Source organism: Takifugu flavidus, chromosome 1 (genome assembly GCF_003711565.1).
Source record: "Takifugu flavidus isolate HTHZ2018 chromosome 1, ASM371156v2, whole genome shotgun sequence".
Taxonomy (NCBI): domain Eukaryota; kingdom Metazoa; phylum Chordata; class Actinopteri; order Tetraodontiformes; family Tetraodontidae; genus Takifugu; species Takifugu flavidus.
The window spans coordinates 8,834,972-8,858,269 of record NC_079520.1 but is presented as its reverse complement, the minus strand read 5'-3'; the positions used below and the strand labels follow the sequence as shown (position 1 = coordinate 8,858,269).

Sequence of the window (23,298 nt, the reverse complement as noted above, 5' to 3'; positions counted from 1 at the left end):
TGCTGTAAGAGTAAATGGTTTTATTTTGCTCATGTAGACCACGTTTCTCACCGCAGCAAAATCTCAGTGAAGTATTAGAAAAATAAAATACAGCGAGGAAAGCAATGTACCACTTATTTCTTCAACATTAAATAAATTCAAGTCTTATTGCAGTGTCATTTCACTGACAGGGACGGCGCACTTAAGCCGCCGCCGCCGCCGCCGCCGCCACAGTTGTGGCCTGTCAGTCTCTGCCTCCACAGTCACTCATGGGCTTCATTCTTGGGGGAGAAATGCAAGTAAAGGTGGCTGTTCATTTGGTCCTGGGGAACCACGGCGTGGCAGAAGGCACATTTATCTGGACTGCTGCTCTGAGACTCCGACGCCTCTGTCCCCATGCCGACGGCATCGCACAGCTCGGGGCTCCACAGGGGCTGCACAACCAATCACAGGAAACGACCTATTATTATTATTACTGAGTAATAAATACATGACGGAGCAGCTGACTGTCCGTGTGATACAACAATTAAAATAATCATCACTATTGAAGTATTTTTGTGTTCATCCGAAGCATCCTGCTATAAATACCTGTGTTAATGTAACCAGATGGCAAATATTGATATCTTACTGTATGTCACTGGCAGTTTTTTACACTGACATCAGCACACGACATCCAATTTCTCCAGCAAATTTGTTCAATCAGATTCAGACACTGGTAATGTGCTTCCATCTGGCTCAAGCCTTCCAGCAAAAGATGCCAAATATAACCAGAGTGTCCATGATTAAATAAAAAAAGAATCAGCACACATTACGCAGTAATATGGTTCAAGTTAAGCCAAGGGTTTTTTTCTCTCTTTTTGGACTTCACACCATTTTACTCCTCCATTAGCAAAGACCAATCAGGAACTGCTAATTTCCTACCAGTTTCTTCAGATCTTGTCCTGTGATTCTCACCTGCTGGGGTCCTCGCACCATCTCCTGAGAGAGCGAGGGCGATGATGAGTGGGAGGGGGATGTAGGGTAGACAAAAGGCATGGGCAACTCCACAGGCTGCTCCTCTGTCAGTGTGCCGGGGACCCTGGTGAGGGGCCGCTTTGTGGGCATGGTCAGACCGAGGTTCCCCTCTGGAGTACTGTTCAGGAAGTCATATTCACTGTCTGCAGGGGGCGGGAACTTCAGGCTCAATTTGCTGAGAGAGTCCACTAAGTCCCTGTCCTCGGAACTGGCACCACAGGATGCCAGGGACGAGGGCGGGAGCGGGATGTCCACCGCCGGCCTCAGCCCCGTGGAAAAGGGTGTCTCCACCTCTTCCGCACGGTCTGTGCACTGGATGGGCATGGAGAAGCGCTGATCTGACGGACGGTGGAAAAACACGAGTTTTTCAGTCTTGAGGAGAATGATGACATAACCGAGGACATCTGATGTAACCATGCACGTTACAAACGCCATCCTATTGTTTCTAATGACCGTGAGCACAGGAGAAGCATATTTCAGCACTGTACTGACTTTAAAATGAATAATCCTGGCGCATGATTAATTATCCGGATTGTATTCGGAGCCAGCATCACTCAAGCCGCACTATTTTTACTAAAACAGTCAGCCGTGGTTCAAAAGGTCAGCGTAGCGTTCAAGATTATCCCTACTGTCATCTCATTAGCGTAGGAAACAAAGAAAAAGTAAGAAAATCTTACACTTGTTATGACTGCAATAAATCCTAATTTACTCCAACACATTTTCTTCAAAATAATTAAATTAGGAAAATAACTGGTTATGATAAACTTTAAAATTACCGTTGGACGTCTCATTTCCACCACGGAACCGCTTCAGTTGGTCTTTTTGTCTTCTAGTTAGAGACTGAATCTGTCGGAATTTCCCCTGAATGGCTTCAAATGCGTCCAGCATGTCCTGACTGACAACACGAGGCAAAGCGTGACGGAGACCACACACATTTACACGGACTCAGGTGGTCGCCACGCACAGGCAGATACTTACGAGTCAACGTTGCTGTTGACCAGCATGTTAGGAGTCGCAGCAACAGTCCCCCTGTTCTCCTAATAAAACATAAAGAAAGTTTGCATTAATTAGCAAAGGTCTTGTAAAAATCATTCGTAAATATGTCATTCCATCTGCAGGCTTCTAGCGGAAACAATTCTAAGTGCAGCAAACTCAAGCCGCTGAGCTTTGCAATGATGTTATCCTCTAGCACCATCTGGTGAGGTAAAGCAAGATCCACCTTTAGAGAAGTTAAACAGGGTTGACGCCATAACAGCAGCAGGGCAATGATGTTTTCCTCGGATGATTAGGGAAAACCTGAACAGGGGCCGGTTAAAAGCAATGCAGTTTGTTCCATGTCATTTTTATGCAGATAAAGACCAGAAAGGTCCGTGTCCACGGGTTCACACACGCGTGTGCTGATTTTCCTTTGCTGTCTTTTAATAACTGTGTTGACACAGGATAAAGGGCATCAAGCTACGGTGCTGTCAACACATGAGAACAAGCTACAAGGTGACTCGGTGTTCATTTTTAGCACGAGAACTGTGCAAAAACTAGTTTCACAGCCGTCAGATTTCAATGGTAAACACAATCAGGAGAGCTGCCGCTCAGCAAACGTACCAGGTACTGTATCTTCCTATAAGCGCCGGCCCCGTCGAGCAGATGGTTGCAGGGTTCACATTTCATCTCTGCTTGGAGAAAGCGGTGGAAATTCACAGTTCAGTGAGGAGGTAAAGTCACAATCGCAAACACATGGATCTCCACGGAGACTTGCTGACAGCAGACGGATGATCAGGTTCACCCCACTAACCTGGACGGTTCCTCGTCGCTGATAACCTCGCTTCAAGCTCTGAAATTAGCAGCTGCTGCTCCTCTATCTGCTTCTGGAGCTTTTGAGTGTAACGCTCGTAATATTCAGTCTGTAAAAAAATGTGGTTTACGTTATTTTCCTGGCATCATATTTGCGATTTGTTTAAGCAGAAACTGCAACTAATCGGATTCACAGTTTGACAGCGAGTTCGTCACCCCGCCGTTACCTTTTGCTGCAGCTCTTTTTTAACATTGTCCTTCTCAATGGAGACCTGACGATAAGCCTCAAAAGCCTTGTTGAGCTGATCTCCGATGTTCCTTTCCATGCCGTGTTCTGCACGAACATCACTGACGCAGCAGGCATGGGCCCTGGGAGTGGAACAGTGCATGTCAGAACCAAGTGGCAGCACAAGAGCTAAAATGTGAAGTTGCTCTTAGAATATTACTGACACCAGGATGCAAAAGATGGAATAAATAGATAAATGTGCGTGTCCATAGAGATCCAGTTACTCTGTCAATGTTTGCACCCTATAACAAGTGTTTAGCCTTGCAAGCCTCAAGCCCACACAGCTTATGCTTGAGCAAAATGTGATAAAGAACCAGGAGCAGTGTAACTATAAACTCTTGAAACATCTGTGTAGGAACATTTCAACCCAAAACCATCTTTTAAAATTATAACGGTAATATTCTCAACAATAATAACACACGCACGACCGCATGTAATGAGGAAGGCTGACATTTACTGGTCTCGACCAGTTCCTTTGTAATCATCAGTAAACTTGAATTATTTGTTCATTATAATGAGTGATCACATACTATTTCCCATGCAATTAAATGTTTAAATACTCACTTTTAAGGAAAACCTTTTTAGGATGGAAGAAGCAGATAAGTGAGTTTTAGGGCTTTAGTACAGGGAGAACCAGAATAAGCTTGCTATGCCTCACAATTTAAAACAACTTTAAACTAGAATTCATTTAAAATAGAACTACTTTGACATACATCTTCATGAGGATTAATGAGAGCCACTGATGCACTGAGGTTTGGAAAGAACACTGACAGTTGTATCATCCATGACAACGGTGAGATCCACATTTTGGTCAACGCCTCGCTGCGACTCCTGATCGCCCGGTGACCATTAATGGCACCAAGTTGCCCAACGCATTTGCAGAATCTTGCTCAACTGGTGGAAGACCACTGACGCAACCCAGCCCGACTTGGGTGTCTTTTCCTGAGCGGTGCCAGAACATTTTCAGCCACTCTGGCGCATCCGGAGCGCCAGAGCCCCCGAAGGGCGACGCACGGAGACGGACGCGTGTCCATCAACAGCACGAATAATGGATGTGACCCTAAAGCCGCTGCTTTCTGTTGACACACACACACAGTAAAGCCACGGTAACGCTGGAAGCCTTCGCATACACAACCTTTGAGCACTTTAAAGCGAACTTCTAAACCCATTCCACACAGTTCCGTATTCTCTGAACTTCACGACCGGCGAGGCTGAGCTCATTCAGCCGGTGGCGACGAGGAGCGACGCCGTCCGCAAGTTGCCCTCGCTGCCGGAGAGTGACTGTCGCCTTACCTTCATTCGAGTAACTGTTAAAATCCCAATTTGTGTTTCTGACACCAACGCAGTCCAATCCTGTGATACAGAGATACCAAACACCGGGGAGAATATGGTAGTGTATGTGTGTGTTTTACATAGCCCAGTCGAGCTGGGAACTTCCCTCGGGGAATCCCCGGCTCGCTGCACTTCCGCCTTCACCCGATTCTGACCAATCAGCGCGCAGCGGGAGCGGAGCTGGGTGGTTTGCTGGTCGAGGGTTCTTCCAGGCTTCGCGTCTGCAAAGCGACTCTTGTGCATGAGAATATTGTCCCTACAGCCTTGTTCTGCGCTCATGTTACTCGTCGAGGTACTGAACGTGTAATTCCTCTTGGTGTCCACCTTTTGACCAAGCAGAGTTGCGCAAGTCTCAGCTTGGTATCGAGGTCTTAAATGCAATGACTGTACGAGTTGCAGGTCAGATGTAATAGTGATCCAGATTCAACGTTGGTTTAATAATGTATCCCACTTTTAGCTTTAAAAAGATTTGCCCCCAAAAGAGAAGCAAACTACTGCAAATCTAGGCCAGGGCTGGAGGCCTCTAATTCATCACTTCTAAATTAATATTTTTCAGTAAGCTTTACTTATTTGGACATTTGCTCTACTCAAAACGTCCTCATGATTGGATTACATTGGGATAGATAACAAAACCTCAAGTGTCTGCATTAAAATAGGTTAGATGTAAAGTAGACGACCAGCAGTTAGCAAAATATGAAAATGCATATGAAATATATCGTGGGGCAAGAGAAATTTGTCACTGCCTAAAGTCAGAGCAGGAGATGGCAAAAACAGTCCTGCCTAGCTGAGTAGACACCAACCCTCACCAGTAGATGGCAGCTGAGAGTAAACTATCCGGGAGTCTCCTTTTAGTTACGGTTGCCTCAAGAAAAGGCGTTTTTCCACCCAGAGGAGCAGTTGTGTACACCCACTAACTCTGTAAAACATTCCATCCATGCACTATTTTTTTGTTTGTTTGGTTGAGCTGGTTCATCCTCCTGACCTTGTTTGTGCCAGACACAGTAAACTGGCCTTTAAAGAATAAAACGTTCTAGTGTAATTGAGAGGGGTGTAACTAAATCAGTGACTACTGCATAGAAAACACATAAAAGCCCATAATACACAGATTCTGGGACAGTAGGTTGTGTGACCAAATGAGCACAGTGGGGCTTCAGTGAGACGGCTCCTCCGAGGAACGCTTTCCTACAGAGATTTTTCTGACCCTCGCTTACATTTCAGTCTTAACCTCTGCTCCAGATTAGAATGGCTTTTTACACTTCCACGGTGAAAAGCAGCTGTGGATTCCACTCCACTTATTTGGAAATAGCTTTTGCTCATATGAAGCTACCAGTATATCATATAGAAAATATGATCTGTCCCACAAAACCTTTGTCTCGTGACTGGTTTTTAAAATGAGTTTATGAATAGACACTGGATGCAGCGTAAGAGTTATTTCCACATCACTGCAATCATTTATCGGAAGTACCATTTTTTCCCCTCTACGTCCTGTCCTCAATAATCCCTTTGTTTTCTTCTGAGGAGGAAATTCTATTACCCAGCCAGCTGCTCTGGATTTTAAACTGTTACAGCAGATCAGGACTGTTTGGGTCTTTCCTTCTCCCTCAGCTCTGAGAGTCAGAAAACAATATTAGATATGAAGAATGCGCAGACACAATGAGACAGATTTATGGCGGCTTTGCACCTTTCATCTGGACATCTGCACCATTTGATGCTCACCATAAACTAGTCCTCTCCAAAAAGCTTCAGTGAGATGTACTGTTCCTCCATTGTGATGCCACAGGTCAGTATATCAATTTGATTCCAACTTTGTATAAATTCCGCCCATTAAAAGCAATATTGTTGCTGGGGATCAATCTTTCCAGCAGTTATGAAGTTCATGTGTAATGGAGACAAAAGCATTCTTCTGACCGCCCACAGGACATCAAAAACCTTTAGAGGCCTCATAAAGTTCAGCATAATTTATCCCTGAAGAAATGTGGTGTTGTTTCCCATTACTCTCCTGTTATCCTGGAGAAACACGTGACAGATCAGCGTTTTTATTTCGCCTTTCTCTTGTTTTCTTTCACACCCCTGGTGTATGTGGATTATTGAATTACTACTGCTTTTATTGCGAGCCGCTGATAGGTTTCGTGCAAAGCTCTGTTTTCTTTCCTTTGGTTTTGGGCAAAATCAAAGTGCGGCAAACTCCCTCTCAGAAAAAGGAATGAGGTCTAGATACACGTCACTAGAGGGTGGTCAGAGGTCAGCAGTAAATCTTGAGCAAAGAGTCCACGTTTCCTCCTCATCCAGCAAAATAAACAGTGTGCTGTAGGTCTCGGAAACATGAGATCAGACAGAGGGCAGAGCAGAGAGTTCTGGCATACCAGGGGGAGGAGGAGACCAGCGGGACAGCACGGATCAGATTTCAGGAGCACACCAAGAGGTAGAGAACCGCGGTGATAAGAGGCCGAGCTGTTCGCAAAAGAGGTGGATTACTCCGAGTTCTTTCTAGAATTGTTTACATTACTCTTAGCTATTGACGTGTCTGCACAACCGAGAACGGCGCACAGTGCTCGTGACATCAGAGCGTGCCTGTGAGAGACTTGGACTTCGATCAAAAGCCAAAGCTGCACACAAAACTGTTTCGGTTCAGACTCTGGCCTCGGGGGCTTCCTGGTATTTGAAAAGGATGGGGTGGGGATGAGCTCGGTGAACAGAAACTGCGCGAAAAGTCAGTGAAGAAGGTTAAAGGAGATTTAAAGGAGGAGGTTTCTTGTTCTAGTTTTAAGTTTTACGATTAAAAAAACTTAATGGTAGGGTGTCCCCTGCACCCTGAAGAATGAATCCACTGCACATCCTGTTATTTAAGTTTTGGATCATTTTAATGATCTGTTCTTCTAAGAATCACTGACTTCTATTCATGTGTATTTTTCTTTCTGTTAGAGTTTTCTTTTTATTAATGCAGATATTAAATGCCCTGTATGGGCCCTGTATTGACAATCCTGTTCTCTGAAACTGATTTCCTATTTGTCACTATAATACAAATGTGTTATAGCAGCCTGTGGTCAGGCTGCTCCGTTGGCCATATCACCTTTGAAAAAGAGGTCTCATTTCATTTCCTCCAAGATATTAAATAAAACGCCGTATAACATTCGTGTTTATGCACCTTTGTATACCCGTTATTCTAGAGGTTGGTTTCTAATGTTATTATTACTATCAAATCAAAATGACCTTGGACGGAGATACATGGTTCAAGAAGTCCCTGTTTCATCTGCAAGCTTATTTAGGTAACCTGAAATGCTCTTTGGGATGAAAAGGATTGAAAAGAAGGCCAAACTGGTCAAAATGGATTGTTTCTAGTGGGACAAGGGAGGCATTCACATTCAAAGTTATGCTAAAGTGTGTTTTGTGGAAATCATTTTATGGAAAATTAAGATTTTATTTAATATCCTGTTGACAAGAGGCTCATTCATGCATCCCATCTCTCATGACTAATGAAGATTTTTCAGAAATCATTCTGCAGGTCGTCAGATGACTGATGTAGTTATCGGTAAGTGCAGAGCAGTTCAGGCTTTTTGGGTTGTTTCTGATACATAAATATTACAGTTGTGATAGGAATTTGATGCAAATTTGGTCTGTAACAGACTCTGGGCCTTTTAGTTTGATGTCACAACAAAATTGTTAGAGGACCTTTGTAAGGTCAGAAATGAAAGTTATTAAAAAGCAGAATCCACCCACCTAAAGAACGCTTGGTTTCTGTCTTCGTGATTCATTTCAAATTATTACCAAGATGACGACCTGTGTGGAAAGTGGAAAATGTCATTGTGCTGAGACTGGCCAGCCCAGTACAATGTTTACAATAAAGTTTGGAGAGTTGCTCGGTAGCAGAATGTACACAATGAAACAGCCCTGCAGCGCCACTCTTTATGTCAGCTTTTGGCCTGAAAGAACTCCCTTTGTACACATATGCCTCTCATTCTCAGGACTTATGACATGGTGGGCACCGAGCAGCACATTTACACCCTGGATGGATGTGTTGCATGGGTGTGATTTAGTAAAGACCACTAAATGCTGCCCCTCAAAAAATCCAATAATGCACAAAACACTTGCATCATATTGTTCTCTTTATTTTTAAAATTCTGATTTCTGTTACCTTGCATCCATTGCATCTTTTGTTGCAGGACAAGGAAGGGACCCATGCACCAAGCTGACACCTCTACACAGACAGGAAGGAGCGACATGTTACCGGTACTTCGAGCTTCCTGCGCTAATTGTGACAACGATGCATCTCAGGAATCTAACAGAGGAAGTCTCTGGTCAAGGGCAGTGACATCAGATGGACTGTCCCAGGTGCAATGTCTCAATATATCCTCACTCTCTTATTTCCCTTGGAAATACCCCTGGTATATGTGAGAGAGTGTTGACAATGTGTTGGATCCGTGCATGTCTGTACCTGCCAATTGATCTTTTATTTGCAGTCAAAGCTGTGATATGTCCATTGCAAAAGCAGCTTGACATCCCTGAGTCTCTCCTTTATACCAAGTGCTTGAACTGACATGTAACAATCAAGGTGTGTGACATGGAGAAGTGTTTCATTACAGAGCAACAATGAAAATGTTGATAGGAATGTTAAAATGATAGAGTCTGTGAGCTTGTATGGTCCATTGGTGTGTAATGATGGGACCTTTTCTTTACCTGTGCCCTGACACCCTGCATTCTCATCACTGTAAGCTTCCCTGAGCAGAGTGCTGAGTCAGAATTCCCTTTCCTTTTTCCTCTTCAGATGACCTATTGACTCCTGATGGCCTGATGAACCTTCCTACATGTTGGTGACCTTTTTTTGAAATCAGTAACTACATGGCTCTGTCAGTATAAGAAGCAATTTTCAATGCTCGCTGTTTTCAAATAAGCTGTTAAATACATTTGACCAGACTGTAAAGTCTGCAGTTAATACCTGTGTATAATGATCAACACAATAATTTAGGGGAATGATAAATGTTCTTAATAATAATATAATAGGTAATACATGATGTAATCCATATTATTTCTGTACAAAGGTCGCCAGCAGGAGCTGCTTCCCAAAATGAGAAAGACAGGAAGGTTCCATTGTTTAGCGAGACGATAAAAGCAGATCAAATCAGGGTTCGGTACAATATCTGCTCCTTACTGAAGGTCACCCTTGATTCACAATTTTGGACACCAATGTTGGTATTTTTCCAATCAGCAGGAGACCGTAATGGTAGGGTGTCCTCGATTTATGTTCCTGCCTGTCCTTGCCTTCACACACACACACACACACACACACACACACACACACACACACCACACACACACACACCACACACACACACACACACACACACACACACACACACACAACAAAAATTCTTATCACTCCAATTAAGGAATTAAGTGGATATTGCACACAATCTGTATTACAGCATAACTTTACTTAATTTAAACACCTATCAGGAAAGGAGTCATTTTGTGAAAACGTACAGAGCACAATTTTTAATTTTTCTCTTTTGGTGTGTGTTTTTATATGCTATTTTATTAAGTTTTTATTTTATTTTATAGTTTTTTTTTCAATGAAAAATATGTAGAACAAGGACGATATGCCCGTGCACTATGTGTTTGATTGTGCGTGCGTATCCTAATTATATTGGATGTAAGTGAAACTATCTAAACACAGAAAGGAAAGAAACTAAATATGTCAGAATATCTGATCCAGGACCATCCGTCCTGTGGAATGCTTGGTATGTATTCCTTTTAATACTCCACAAAAACGGGGGTAGGTTTTACCTTTCTGTTTTATGTTTGCATTTTTAAAAGAGCTTCGACGATCGTAAATATCGCCGGTGTTTTCACTTCTGTTCGTGATACGACTTGAGCACAAACTGAAGAAAAGACTTTTAAATATCGCGTATTTTCTGAATGGGATTTAAACCGCCACCCCTATCCCGCACAGCGGAATGGTTTCTCCCGCCGTGGCGGCTTCTGTCCTACAAAGCAGCGCTGACTGCAAATCAATGAAGACAGGCAACAAACGGGGTTGGGCGTCAGAAGTTGGGACAATTTACGGAGCTTTCTGATACCGGATGGTCGACGTCTGTTAGGATATGTATCCAGTTAATATGAGCACAACCCTGTACTTGTGTCCTCTGGCGGATTAAGGCGGAGATCTTTGTCGAATACTGTGTGTATATTTTTACCGAGCGCTGCACGAGGAGTTGGATGCGTTTAGGTAAAGAAAAGAAAACAGAAATTCTAAAAACTACTAATTCCCGCAAGTGAAGATGATCTTCGCTAATACTGGAAACCCACCAAGGACTCCATATCGTAAACAGGTAAATGCGATATTATTATTATTACTTTTAAAAAAAATAAAGCTATCGTGACTAGAGGGCGGAATTCGTGGAAGTAAGGAAAGCGTCTGTTTGACAGCGACTTGGGCTAAATAAACTTGCGTGCAGCCGGACAAAACTTTCATTTGGATATTGGCGCATTAAATTGTTGCGTGTGATGGGGCGTAAATGAGTCCACCTGCAGTTTTCATGGTTAAATATGTCCTTATGTAACGCTATAACAACACAGAAAGTCGACGAACCTGTTCCACTAACCTATTAGATTTCTTGGACATTAGGCCCGCACTCGGCAATGGACGATCGCTTTATATCAGGTCATCCAGAGTTTCCAGCTGCTTTCCACTGTAAACGGACTTTAAGCTGAGGTGCCCCCAGATATTTTACTGAGCATGTTCTCTTTATTGTCCCAGCAGAAACCGAGCCCGTCTGTAGTTGAGAGACGTGTGATAGGTTCTCCCCTCGGTGCTCATGCTGCTGGGGCCGGAGCTCCATGGGCGAGGCTTCTCACTGGGAGCCCGGCTCGATGACAGGCCGAGTGGGTCTGGGGCTGTCTGATAAGATGTTGTCCTCTCCCTGTCACTGTCTTTAAGGCTCGCCGCTTAGTCCATGTATGAGAAGAAAATGGCACGTTTTTGTTACGCAGAAACCCGCACACGATGGTCAACTCTTCTACTCCCCCCCCCGTTTTCTTCTTTAAATATATTTATCAAGAGGGGAAGAGATGATATTTGTTGTAAAACCGATTGAATGCGTATAATTTAAGATCTAATTCTTTGGTAATCATCATGAAGTACTTGTTATGAATAAATTCAGTCCTATCAGCCAGTCTTCCATGTAATAACACATGTATAACTAAAATTTGAGCCTAATTATTTGTAGAAACAAGGCTGACTTGTGTCAGTTAAAGAAGAGTGCATGCTTATGGCATCTCTCTGCAGATGTACATTAGATTTTTAAATTTACATATCTATCTCACTGTCTACCACTTAATGGCAAATTTATAACACTTTTAAATTTAAAGCCACAACACTAAAAAGCAGGACTTTCTTGTGTTAAGCAGCAAAGCAGTCAGTCACAAGAGAAGATCCGCTAAGTTCCTGACTCGGGTTGCTCAATCCTGTCACCACTTCATGCTTTGAATTCCATCAGCTTCCTCTCAGCTTGTGATTCCTCGGTGGGATGGGTCGGGAGGATAATCACTGTTGGACAGTAAAGAGGAAGGCAAATCCCTGTATGGGCCTGCTTTCAGGCAAGGACATCTGTATGTTGTCAACCTAAAGCACAACATTACCCGATGCCTGCACGTTTTCCCCTCTAATTGTCCTTGGATTTGGTTGGACAGACCTCCAAATTAACCTAAACCAGCAGAAGAAAACATCGGTGCCACTAGTTTGACAGCATTTTATCTATCTTCAAGACAAAGGGAAACTGGTTGATGGGGAGTAACACTGATTAATCACCAAAACCCACGATCAATGTACATGAGCCTTGTTATTGAAGGAATGATCTCTGGCTAATTAGACTAATGACTCTGACGCTGGCATGCAGCTGCTTCTCCAGTACTACGAGCATCCGTGGACCCTAATTCTGCTAATTATGAAGGTGTGATGAAGATCTGCTCGCTGCTCTGTAAAACATTAATCCAAGACTCTTAATTTAAGGTTATTTTTTAGAACCTTTTTTTTCCTAGCTGGAGTTTTATGCACCTTTGTGTTTACAATAACACAACTTGGAAATTTTATTTCCAGTATCCACCAATCACCTTTTGAAATCACCCCAACAGCCTGTGTGACATCTGACCCGGAGACGGTCATGTTGGGTTTCTGTCCTGGGGTTTGATGCCAAGAATGTTGATTGGATAAACGTGACATGACTTTGCCATCCCAAGATGGACAGGGATTAGGCTTAGTTAAAGCTGCTCTGCTCAAAATTGTTAAATTAACAATAGAACAGATGAGGAGGAGGATGTGATGAGGGTCAGCCACCATGATAACTTGATAAGCCTCTGCTGTTAGCTACAAACTCTCATCCACAGCTTTTTGAAACCCTAGTAAGGCTTTTAAAAACTGCTTTCTTTCCCTTTTATCACCGGGTTGCATGAAAGACTGAAATCCTGTTTGCGCTACCGCCATATAACACCTGTCATCTGTAAATGAGCACTGTATGCTGCTGCAGCACTGCGCATTTTGGTAAAGTATTTAAAAACAACTCTTGGACCTGTCCAAGGCCAGGGTGTTTCTATAGACAGTTAAGCACAATACAGGTAAACAACAGGAACAACAGTGCTATGTTGCCCTCCTATTCCAGCCACTCATCGCCACGCCGTCACACCCAATGGCTCCACCCAGCCCGAGTCCGAACAGCAGCACCAACAACAGTGGCAGCAGTAACAGTAGTACTGCTGGTTGGGACCAGCTCAGCAAAACCAACCTCTACATCCGAGGCCTGTCCCCCTCAACCACAGACCATGACCTGGTCAAGCTCTGTCAGCCGTGAGTACCACACTTCCTCTCTACATTATCGGATATTGATTACCTATTGATTGTCCCTGGCCTAGATTGTCATTTTTGTGACATTTCTTTTAAAATGCGGCCTCGCACGCAAAGGAGTTGTGGTTGTGTCGTTATAGTTGTTTTTAAATTTACACTATAAATTATGACATCATAACCAAATGCTTCTATATTCATACACGCACATGGGAACAGATGTAGGAAGAATTGAGGTGTGATATGGCATCAGTCGATTAAGCTGATCCTGAAGACCAAGTATAAGCAAAACAGTTTCCTGTGGTTTGTTTGTGAGGCAGCATCTTTGTTTGAAATGCACAATTTCTGATCCTGAGGTTAGATGAAGGAAAGGTCATAAGTTCATGCTCTTTCCCCCAGTTTAGCCTTTAGCTGGCTCCATTTGTAAAAACAATACCTGCTGAGTTGAGGATGGGTATGCTGTGGCTGATTGTACACTATTGGTTGGTTTATTTTTGTGTTTGTTCCAATGTTACATGAAGTGTACAAGATTATACCGTAGCTGGACACTACATGCATTTGAATGCACTTCCTTATTCTGATCTATAGAATTTTCTATTTTCTTGTTTTCAGCATGAAATGCTGTAGTTTTACATATTGGAGGTCTGTTTGCTAGAACAGTAAAAGTTTGGTCATAAAGAGAAAGTGTGTTGTTATTATGTTGTCGAACAAGACCAAACTGATTGTTGGGTTTGGATCATGGGAAAATGATGAACAAGGCCTGAGAGTTTTAGATTAAATATAAACAGTTCAATGTCTGGGACTTAATAGATCAAACCAAATGATCCAAGTTTAGGTAAGCAGGATGTTTAGAGCAGCTAAAGAAGGGGCCTATCAAGCTCTCTGCTTGTGGGGATTTTCAGCACACCATGGAAACCACTTCCTGTTTCTCATATTTTAACAGTGATGTCATAGATTGTTGCTCAACCCTCCCAGTCTGTGTGTGTGTGTGTGCATGTGTGTTTTATAACTGGCTCCGTCTGGTACTTGAATAACAAAGGCTCACCTTTCTGCTCCTCTTCTAGGTTTGGCAAAATCGTATCCACGAAGGCCATCCTGGATAAGACGACAAACAAATGTAAAGGTGTGCGACATTATTTGCCTCGCTCTGATACCTCCTTCCACCATCTCTTCTCTACAATACAATCAGGAAATGTGGTAGACTGCAGGATTATCAACTGCTTATACTTCAAGAGAGAATTACAACTAAAAAAAAATGGCACCCTTCCCCATGTGTGAATGCTTTAAACCGTCCAGTCACTCAGCAGCTATGCAGTTGTCTCACATGAATGGGCCAAGTCAGGAAACAGGCTGCCAGGCTGTCTCAGGCTGCCTCCCAGCTCATGTTATTTTAAGCGTCAGCCCCTGTCTGTTGTGTCAGGGCTTCGGGCGGGTCCTGGGAAGAACCCCGCCTCTTCCTCCTAAGTGACAAACTTGGTCTGAGTCCAGTTTTTGCAGACTGGCCGTCTGACTTTGGGGAGGCTCGCTGATTCTCCGTGGTGTTGCTGGGATTAAGAGAGTGCTTTGTCACTCTTCTCTGGATTATACAGATGCCGGTTAAGCAAAGACACATTTAAAGACCTTGTAAAGCTCTGGCTGAATTTCAAATAGGAGCTACTGTCGACTTATGCGTTACCACTTTGTGGCTAATTTTAAAATAAGCTTTTTTGAACCTGTATAGCATATTCTGACCCAAAGATTAGTGATAACACCCCTTCACCAAAAAAAAATTGCAGGGTGGAGCAATAAACTGAAATATTATCCATCCATACTATCATAATTTATCACAACACACCATGAAAGCACTGATATTTATAAGAATAATGATAATATTCCATCTACATTTTTCAAATAATCATTACTTATGCAGAAATAAGGACTGGAGATGTTAAAGGGAACTAGTCAATTGTGCAAAACATGGAAATTACAGGTTTGGTTCCTCGGTTTAGCATTTTAAACTAGCAAAAGATAACAAATAAGCCAAAATCATGTCCATAATGGTCATGTTGATACAATCGTGTCATTTATAGATCCGTTTGCATTCAATTGTGAGTGTTGGAACACATAGAGCTTGATCAATGACAGCAGCTTCACCAGAGTTCAGGGACTATAGGTTCACACTGTGTCCAGGACAAAGTGCTGACCTGAGGCATTAACAGTTCACTGGTATCTGCATCATCAGCGCTTTTCTGCCTCTTCTTCCACACACAAAAACACAGAGATGCGAGAGCCCACATGAATCCACACAGTTACAGACCCATCTATAATGCAGCTCGCACGCTGTAGAATCCCTGTAGAGCCCAATATTATGTCAACTGAGATGTTAGGGTGCAGGATGTTATTCTAAGTGTGCTGCCTGTCTCTTTAGGATATGGATTTGTGGACTTCGACAGCCCAAGCGCAGCTCAGAAAGCAGTGACCACCCTGAAAAGCACCGGCATCCAAGCTCAGATGGCAAAGGTGAGGATTCACGATTCAAGAGCTCCTCCTCTACGCTGAACTTTTGGCATTGACACTCTGAATTATAGTTCTTATTTGCCAAATTCAGATAAATGTTGACCTTATTCTTTATCTGTAGGTTCCAGGATCATTTCAGTCCGATTCCTTTTAGATGTGAGCAGGCTTTAACATAACATTGTCCTGCTGTTTCCACCAGATGGTTGCAGCCTGCAGATTTCCTTTTGAATGTGACCACTGTGAAAGTTTAAGTGCAGACACACATTAGAACAGTATTGTGTCACAGCATAACAATACTGAAATGATCACGTAAATGGGTGGTTCCTTGCATTGTGCTTGAATTAGATGTTGAATACATATAATGTGTTGTAACTCTATCTGTTTGTAAAGGCTACATTACCCGTCATATCTCACATTAATTTTCTGCGTGCCTCACTCTGTTTTGGTCCTGCTTCCGTTTCCGTTTAGTATTTTGAGCCGCATTGCCTTAGGCTTCTACCACTGATGTTAGAAAGGGAAGTAAATACTTGTGTGTTGTTATGGTACCAGGAACCAGTAGGGGGAAATGAGTTCCCATACGGCACAGAGCAAGAGCCCTCATTTCCCATTCTGGGGATCTTGATACGCCTCTGTGCACCCTTTTGCTTTTTTAATTAAAGTAGAGCCACTCGTAGGGGCACACTAAAGTTTAATCTTTGTATTTTGGAATGTAAAAGCCTTTATAAAGTGCGAGCCTTTCACTACAGCTCTGCAGCTCCGTCTGCACTAATGCAGGAGCTTCATTAAGGAATAATGGACTCTCTCATTGTTGCTATCACTTAATATTATTTCAGCGGTGAGAAGCAGCCAGATAAGAGTCTCCTTTCCTTAAAAATTATTTATTTATAGCTTTCCTTACTGGATGTGCACATTTTTAAAAAGCCATTATATGGACACTTCTCTGTTGACCATGTTTGCATGGACGGGAAAGCATTGTTCAAAACTCAGGGAGGATTGGCAGATAAAGTGGGCGGGGAATTAATGGGTGACAATAAAGACTCTTATCTGTTATCTTATGTCATTTTTACAGCACCTCACTTGGTTTCTCTACTTCATCCGCAGTCAGTAACGACTGACTGGTGGGGATTTGGCTTCTGAAATCTTGCTTGCAATAGTAACCTAGCTAGCTTTAAAGAATAATTGTCCAAATGAGCGAGAAGCGTTGCCAGTATTACCAGTCTGCTATTGGCTTCCCCTTTATTTTGCTGCCGTGCTTCAAGCACTATCCCCTGATTCTTAAGTGTGCATCACTTTTGATAATCCAAGCCGTTTCTTCTGGTGACCGAGCGGCACAGCGCTGATGAATATTAATTGTGAGCGGCCACTCCTCAGGGACTCGTAGCCTTGTCTTGTGTTTCAGCTGACGCTGGTAAACTACTGCCGGAAATCAGCTGATGTTAGCCTTAAGCCAGCGTGGGCTGCATGCAAATCTATACATCAGTGCTCACGGTGACCCCTTTACTGCGTCAGCAGACAGACAAGAAGAAGCACAGCAGGAAATGCACGATAGCCCCACTGTTAGCATTAGAAGGTTATTAACTCTTCCTGTCTGTTGTGTATGGAATTGAAATGAAATATGACATGAAATGTGTCCTTCCACCTCCTGATTTATAGGATCCATCCATCATGTATATTTTAAGCATTTCCCATATAGTGTGTCCTCATTGTGTCTGTCTTGTGTTTTATTTCACTGCGCAGCAACAAGAACAAGATCCAACAAACTTGTACATCTCCAACCTGCCGCTGTCAATGGATGAGCAGGAGCTGGAGAACATGTTAAAACACTTTGGCCAGGTCATCTCTACACGTATCCTGAGGGACTTCAGTGGACACAGCAGAGGAGTGGGCTTTGCAAGGTCAGGTCCTTGTTTAATTGGTATGCTGCTCCTTAAACATGCTGCATATGTAATGCAACTCCTCAGACAAAACGACTCCAACACGTAAAATCCTTCATGTAGCAGTAGCCAAACTGTAGCTCGGTTTTCAATGACAAGTCAGGAGGACCAGCAGAGCTTGTAAGAACAAATATTTGTAGAATGACGCTGTGCTGCTTAATTACACCGATAGTGCTCGCTTACGTGTGCCTGAGGTTTGGTTGAAATTCCTGACAGGCAGGTCCCGGCCCATCGAATAACAAACCTAAACACTTTTCTGTATCTGACCAGTATGTCCTAAAGTTTATGTGTGCTAACCAGCAATGTTAAAGGCACGACACGTGTGCACATTGGTCATGTAAGCTCTTAAATAATGAACCACAGAGGAAACAGACCTCGGAAAGTACCTGAACGCCCTTTTCACTGCTATAAACACTGATGCTCTTTGCGTCTCTTATGATTTCAGGATGGAGTCAACAGAGAAATGTGATGCAGTTATCTCCCACTTCAATGGAAAGTTTATAAAGACACCCGCAGGTGTTCCAGGTTAGATGCACATATATCTATAACTTACTGAGTTTAATTGACAGATGAAATTTACTGGACAGGAGCGGCGATGACTGTAATACGTAGGCGTTAGTTGATGGTGTTGAAGAGGGCAGCTGAAGTAGTCGGGCAGCAGATTTCTGCTATCAGTAGGAGTCAGTGAGTCTGCTGCTGCAGAGCTCAGATGCACTTGAGTCTCATGTGTGGGAGCACAGACAAAGAAAATGAAAAAAAGCTGCTCTCAGAGGCTCCCACACCCTCTAAAGCTTTTAATTGGATTATTAGACTGAAATAGTCTCTGGTGTTGCCTCCTTTAGGAAGGGGAGGGGATTACAGCTACACAGCTGTCAAATTAGATGTCTGTGTTCCCAGCATGATCAGTAAATGTACACTCCGAGGCTTCAGAGGGGGGTAAATGAGTGTAAGCCAATGACGTGCGTGTGCCTTTGTGTGTGTGAGAGAGAGAGAGAAAGAGAGATTGCTTTAAAAATCATTTAATTTCATTGTCCGATTCCCAGATTCACACTTCTCTATTTTCCAGCACCAGCTGAACCTTTGCTGTGCAAGTTTGCTGATGGTGGACAGAAAAAGCGCCAGAGTCAGAATAAATTCAGCCAGAATGGTCGGGGCTGGGGAAGAGACAGTGACTCCAGACTGGTGAGCATTCAGTCGTCGTTCAAACCAATATCATGTGTCATTCCTGATTCTCCTTGTGTGAGAGTCCTGCTAACTCTGGTTTATCTTATTTTCATTGCCAAATCGGTGCTTTGTTTTCGCTTCTAGGCTGGAATGACGCTCACTTATGACGCCAGTGCTGCTGCTATTCAGAATGGGTAAGTTAGGCGCGTTACATTGTTGGAGTGGGTGTACTTCTCAGTGTTGCGTTTGTTGGTTTATTTGTTGGACTTCTCTAAACTACGCCCTGTATTCTGTGCCTAGATTCCTTCCACCAGCCTATAGTATTTCCAACAGGATGATTGCTCAAACACCCATGTCTCAATATATCTCTCACATTCCAACATACCAGGTTTGAATTTTTTACCAATACTTTAAATAACACAAGGGCCTTTTAGAAACCTCTCTTTGGGGTTAAGCATGTGACAGGTGACATTTGATCTAATAACAGATGTTGTAACTGTGTGGTGTTCCAGGTGCAGAACCCGTCCTGGCTGCCTCACCAAACCTACATCATGCAGCACCCGGTACGAACATCCTCTCCACTTATCTAAAAACGTGTGATTTGCAGTAAACATTTGTATCCTACTGGAAATGTCAGCTTCAGAGAGGGTTTCAGGGGAGAGGCAGATGCACAATGACAACTTCCTCACGTCATCTTTATTTAGCATCTTGTGTGGCCATAAGATGTGAAGCCCAAGGTTACCGTCCCAGAATAAGTCCTTGAAATGCTTCACATTGTGTAATCTTGACAGCCGCACACATATGTTGGAAATTCCTTTTTTTGAAAAACAAAACAAAGATTCTGCTCCTTTCTTCCAGGGCACAGTGATATCGCCCTCTATGGACCCTTCCATGTCACTACAGCCGACTTCTTTGATGGCCCCCCTTGCGCAGCAGATGAGTCACCTCTCTCTTGGCAGCACAGGAACGGTGAGAGAAATGGAACAAAAAAAGAACCGAAGATTAACCCAGTACATTGTGAGCATGCTTTATACAGCATGCTTCATTTGAATTTTCTTAACTTCTTTTTGTAGTTCATGGCTGCTAGCACGCCTATGCAAGGAGCATACATACCGCAATATGCACACATGCAGACATCAGCTGTTCCTATAGAGGTAGGCTTGTTTACACACAGCCATGTTTGTGTCCAACAACCTCCGGACAAATGGTCACCACCAGAAAAATATCAGGCTAAAGAGCTATTTTTCTGTCTGTTCCAGGATAACAATGCACAGGCACAGGTGGAGTCATCAGGCAATCCTTCCCCATATTCCTACCAACAAACCAAGTAGTGCTGAGGTAATATTTGGACAACAGAGGAAGCTATTCTGTCTCCAAAATCCTAATGGAATGGATGCTGAGGAGCCTTTCAGTGTTTCACACAGGCTCTGCTAAAGTGAGACTGTTTTTACTATCAACGCCAGACTTCAACACCAGATCCAAATTATATTTAAAAAGAAAGTTTTATTTTCATACTAGAAAAAAAAAGTTTATTTTTTACCACGGATTGCAACAGGATACAAGAAAGAATCATGTGAGTTGTTCAAAGTGCAGGATAGTAAATGTAAATATTTACAGATTTCTTTTTTCTGTGTTTGCTGTGTGAGTGTTGAAATGATGAAGTGTTACATACATGTGTTGTTGTTTTCTTGCTGTCTGGTTAAAATTTGCTTTCGTTTTGATACAAAACATGTACAGATCACCTTTAAAAACAACTGTTCAGAGCTGTTTCTCTGGGTAGGAACCCACGGAGAGATTTTTAAAAAGAAACTATCTGTTGTTTTGTTTCCAATCTCAAAGACGATCAGTGGAAAAGTGTGTAGGGTTTAATTAGAAATTTGGAAATATTTATAAAGCATGGAGACTGGAAGTTGGAATGTTCGGATCACCTTTGGAATCTTGCCTTTTAAAACTTGTACAGTAGAATTGCCAGACTGTGGTGTGGTTGGGGATTGAGAGGAGGCAAACCCCTCTTTTTGTTGGGTTGTTTTTATTTTGCTGGGTTGTGTGTTTTACTTTCATTTGAACAACGAAACAAACAGGAAAACAGACTCATGATTGTGCACAAAAACGCTCATTAAAGCCTTGCCACAGACCTTAGATACAGCTCGGTAATTTGGGAGGAGAAGCAGATACACGCGTATATTCTCTTGCACCTCGTCCTTTTGATAGAAAACAAAATTGGCACTTTTAGTTTACAGATTGTGAGAGCGAACCTTTTGTTCCTTTACCCAGGAATTGAGTAACTCTGACTGCAGTTTCGGACGGCGTGCCTTTCTGTAGACTTAGATTCAGCTTCCGTAAACAGACACGAGCATGAAGGAAAGCTCCAAAGAAGTGCCACAGATGAATTTCATTCTTTACAAACATCCCGGCAGTGACGAGGATGTCACACAGCACTAATTTTTACTTTATTTTTTGGTTGTAGTGAATTTGAAGCCGGCCTTTTCACGATGGAGTCCTCAGTCGAGCCTGTGATTTGACCTGGTGGTCAGTTAGTCCAGTTATCTACCTCAGGGTTTGTTTTTTTTTCTTCTGTAGGCCGGGTTAGCAGGTCCAGCCCGCCCTCCCAGACCAAACGCCACGCTCGGGAGCTGGCCACATACAGCTTTATCACATGGGTTGTTTTGGATACTACGATTTTTATACATACATATATTATTGTAATCACGAGGATGGAGGTGATATCATGTTTCTACTTGTGTTCACTCATTCAGTTTCAGCTTGTTGGAGGAGCTACTAGCTTTATGGCAGCGGGTCCGGGATTCTGACAGTGTTGTGCTCACTGGATCTGTGCTTTTTTTTAAAAAAAAGAACCCATCCCACATCTTTTGCTTGGCCTCAGGTGTAGGGCTGCTCGCTGCTGCGTTGCCTCCGTGCTTTCAACGGGGATGTCGAGCAAATCTGCACTTGAGTTTTCTGTTTAACGCCCGAGACTGAGGTGATACTGTCTTTCGAGGTTTATGCTGCTAGTGGTGTTGGAACCAAGTGCCATCGTGTCTGGGTCAAGAGCTGCAGAGGTGCATCAAATAAAAGGAAAAAAATACAGCTTACCACCGTGTTAACAGTCGTTAAATTATGCGAAATAGCTCTAATTTATGAAGACTTTTGTACAGCCAGCCTGTGGAACTAGACCTGTGTGAAAGGTTTTTATGTTTTCCGAGTCGCGCCACACAGTTGCCAGTGGGAAACTTTGTTTTTTTAATGTACAGCTTAAGGAGTCTTTTTCTCTATTTGTGGTTTTGTAGTGTTTGTTCAAGCCAAAGACCTTTCCTCTTTTTTTGTTCGTTTTGCCTTAGGTTTCTTTTTCTTCTCTTTGACACCTTTTCAATAAAAAAAACCCTTCAAATCTTCTTGAAAAGCATTTTCTGTCCTTCATTCATATAAAAACTGAATAAAGACATCATTTGTGCTGTTTAAAATGGTCTTGAATGGATCCACAAAAACCCAGCACTTGAACTGAACATCCAGTATTTATGAAGAGCAAAGCTCTCAGTCCAGAGGGCTGAGGACTACATCAACAATGTCACGTGGTATTGTGGAAAACACACATGGCCTGGCGAGGGTGGGAGTGGGCTTTTTCATGACAGATGGGTCCTTGCCGCATCCTGCAGTGTGTCGTGCCACCCTATGGGGGGCCACCAGCCCCAGACAGGCAGAAAACTCATGTTCCAGCTGTCTTTGTCTTCGCCACCTGTGCCTGCCAGCTATGGCGTCTCACCCCTGTCACCCCAGTGCACATGCTTCCCTTTTACCCACTCGGATGAGAGTGATGTTTCCCTATAGAATAATGCCAATGTCATTGCAATGTTCAACTGTAAACCATTAACTACAGTTTTCCATCAGAATCCCTGAACACTTGTACCAGTTAATGTATAGATCCACCGATCTTTGATTTTCAGAGTAATGATACAGCAGGGAAGAAAAAAAAGAGCCACCGATCAAAAAGACCTTTGCAAAAAAATTCCAGAGGTCTGGTCAAGTGAACTAATCCATGCAGTTGTGCCCAACACTGAGGACACAGCGCCACCTATTGATCGCAAGATGAAACAAACAGTTGTCGGACGGTTAGAATAGGGTTGATTAAGCTTTGGCATGGTGGTGTGAGGTTAATAAAAAGGCCTGGGACATACAGTGATTATGTCAATAAGAGTCTCCACAACAAATGCATTCACTTCTGTACTAGATAATGGCCAGCGCCATACATTTTAAAAATAGTCGAAATGGAATGAAACTTAGCATATAGTTTATGCTGTATATGTGTATGTTTTTGTACACATGAGGGTCCCAGTTTGCATCGGGCCTTTGGGGCTTACACTATATATAATAACATTAACATTAGCATTATGATGTAATAATGAGGTTTAAAAGTAAAACAAGGTTTGATTATTTTTGTGAGGATAATTATTAAGATACGTAATTTAGCTAGTCAAACG

At 42.9% G+C, this 23,298-nt stretch overlaps 2 protein-coding genes across 4 annotated transcripts; one reads left to right on the top strand and one right to left on the bottom strand.

Annotated features, from left to right (window-relative positions):
- Positions 1-11,315, bottom strand: tank (TRAF family member-associated NFKB activator). 3 transcript variants are annotated; one of them, XM_057032952.1, is made up of 8 exons: positions 10,986-11,315; positions 3,009-3,150; positions 2,783-2,891; positions 2,593-2,660; positions 1,972-2,030; positions 1,770-1,888; positions 934-1,331; positions 1-413 (listed from the first exon to the last, which is right to left on the bottom strand). In XM_057032952.1, exons 2-8 carry the CDS (start codon positions 3,105-3,107, stop codon positions 243-245), a joined length of 1,023 nt encoding a protein of 340 aa, XP_056888932.1. In that variant the 5' UTR covers positions 3,108-3,150; positions 10,986-11,315; the 3' UTR covers positions 1-242. The 3 variants fall into 3 exon arrangements, with proteins under 3 accessions (XP_056888932.1, XP_056888912.1, XP_056888921.1); XM_057032932.1 differs by having other exon boundaries at positions 10,999-11,137; XM_057032941.1 differs by lacking the exon at positions 10,986-11,315 and adding an exon at positions 4,361-4,537.
- Positions 10,391-22,223, top strand: LOC130525769 (RNA-binding motif, single-stranded-interacting protein 1). The gene is made up of 13 exons (XM_057032919.1): positions 10,391-10,725; positions 13,051-13,235; positions 14,294-14,352; positions 15,637-15,728; positions 17,463-17,620; positions 18,105-18,184; positions 18,726-18,841; positions 18,968-19,017; positions 19,124-19,211; positions 19,336-19,386; positions 19,682-19,792; positions 19,897-19,977; positions 20,083-22,223. The coding sequence occupies exons 1-13, from the start codon at positions 10,675-10,677 to the stop codon at positions 20,152-20,154; spliced, it is 1,194 nt and encodes a 397-aa protein (XP_056888899.1). The 5' UTR covers positions 10,391-10,674; the 3' UTR covers positions 20,155-22,223.
- Positions 22,224-23,298: the final 1,075 nt, after the last annotated feature.

Bases quoted from the DNA above. Each gene is read 5' to 3' on its own strand.
- LOC130525769 (XM_057032919.1), top strand. From the start codon at position 10,675: ATGATCTTCGCTAATACTGGAAACCCACCAAGGACTCCATATCGTAAA. The intron at 19,212-19,335 runs GTTTGAATTTTT...GTGGTGTTCCAG, and splicing joins CTCACATTCCAACATACCAG to GTGCAGAACCCGTCCTGGCT. The intron at 19,387-19,681 runs GTACGAACATCC...CCTTTCTTCCAG, and splicing joins CCTACATCATGCAGCACCCG to GGCACAGTGATATCGCCCTC.
- tank (XM_057032932.1), bottom strand. From the start codon at position 11,018: ATGTCCAAGAAATCTAATAG. The intron at 2,892-3,008 runs GTAACGGCGGGG...ATTTTTTTACAG, and splicing joins AAAAAGAGCTGCAGCAAAAG to ACTGAATATTACGAGCGTTA. The intron at 1,332-1,769 runs GTAATTTTAAAG...ACCGTCCGTCAG, and splicing joins TGGAAATGAGACGTCCAACG to ATCAGCGCTTCTCCATGCCC.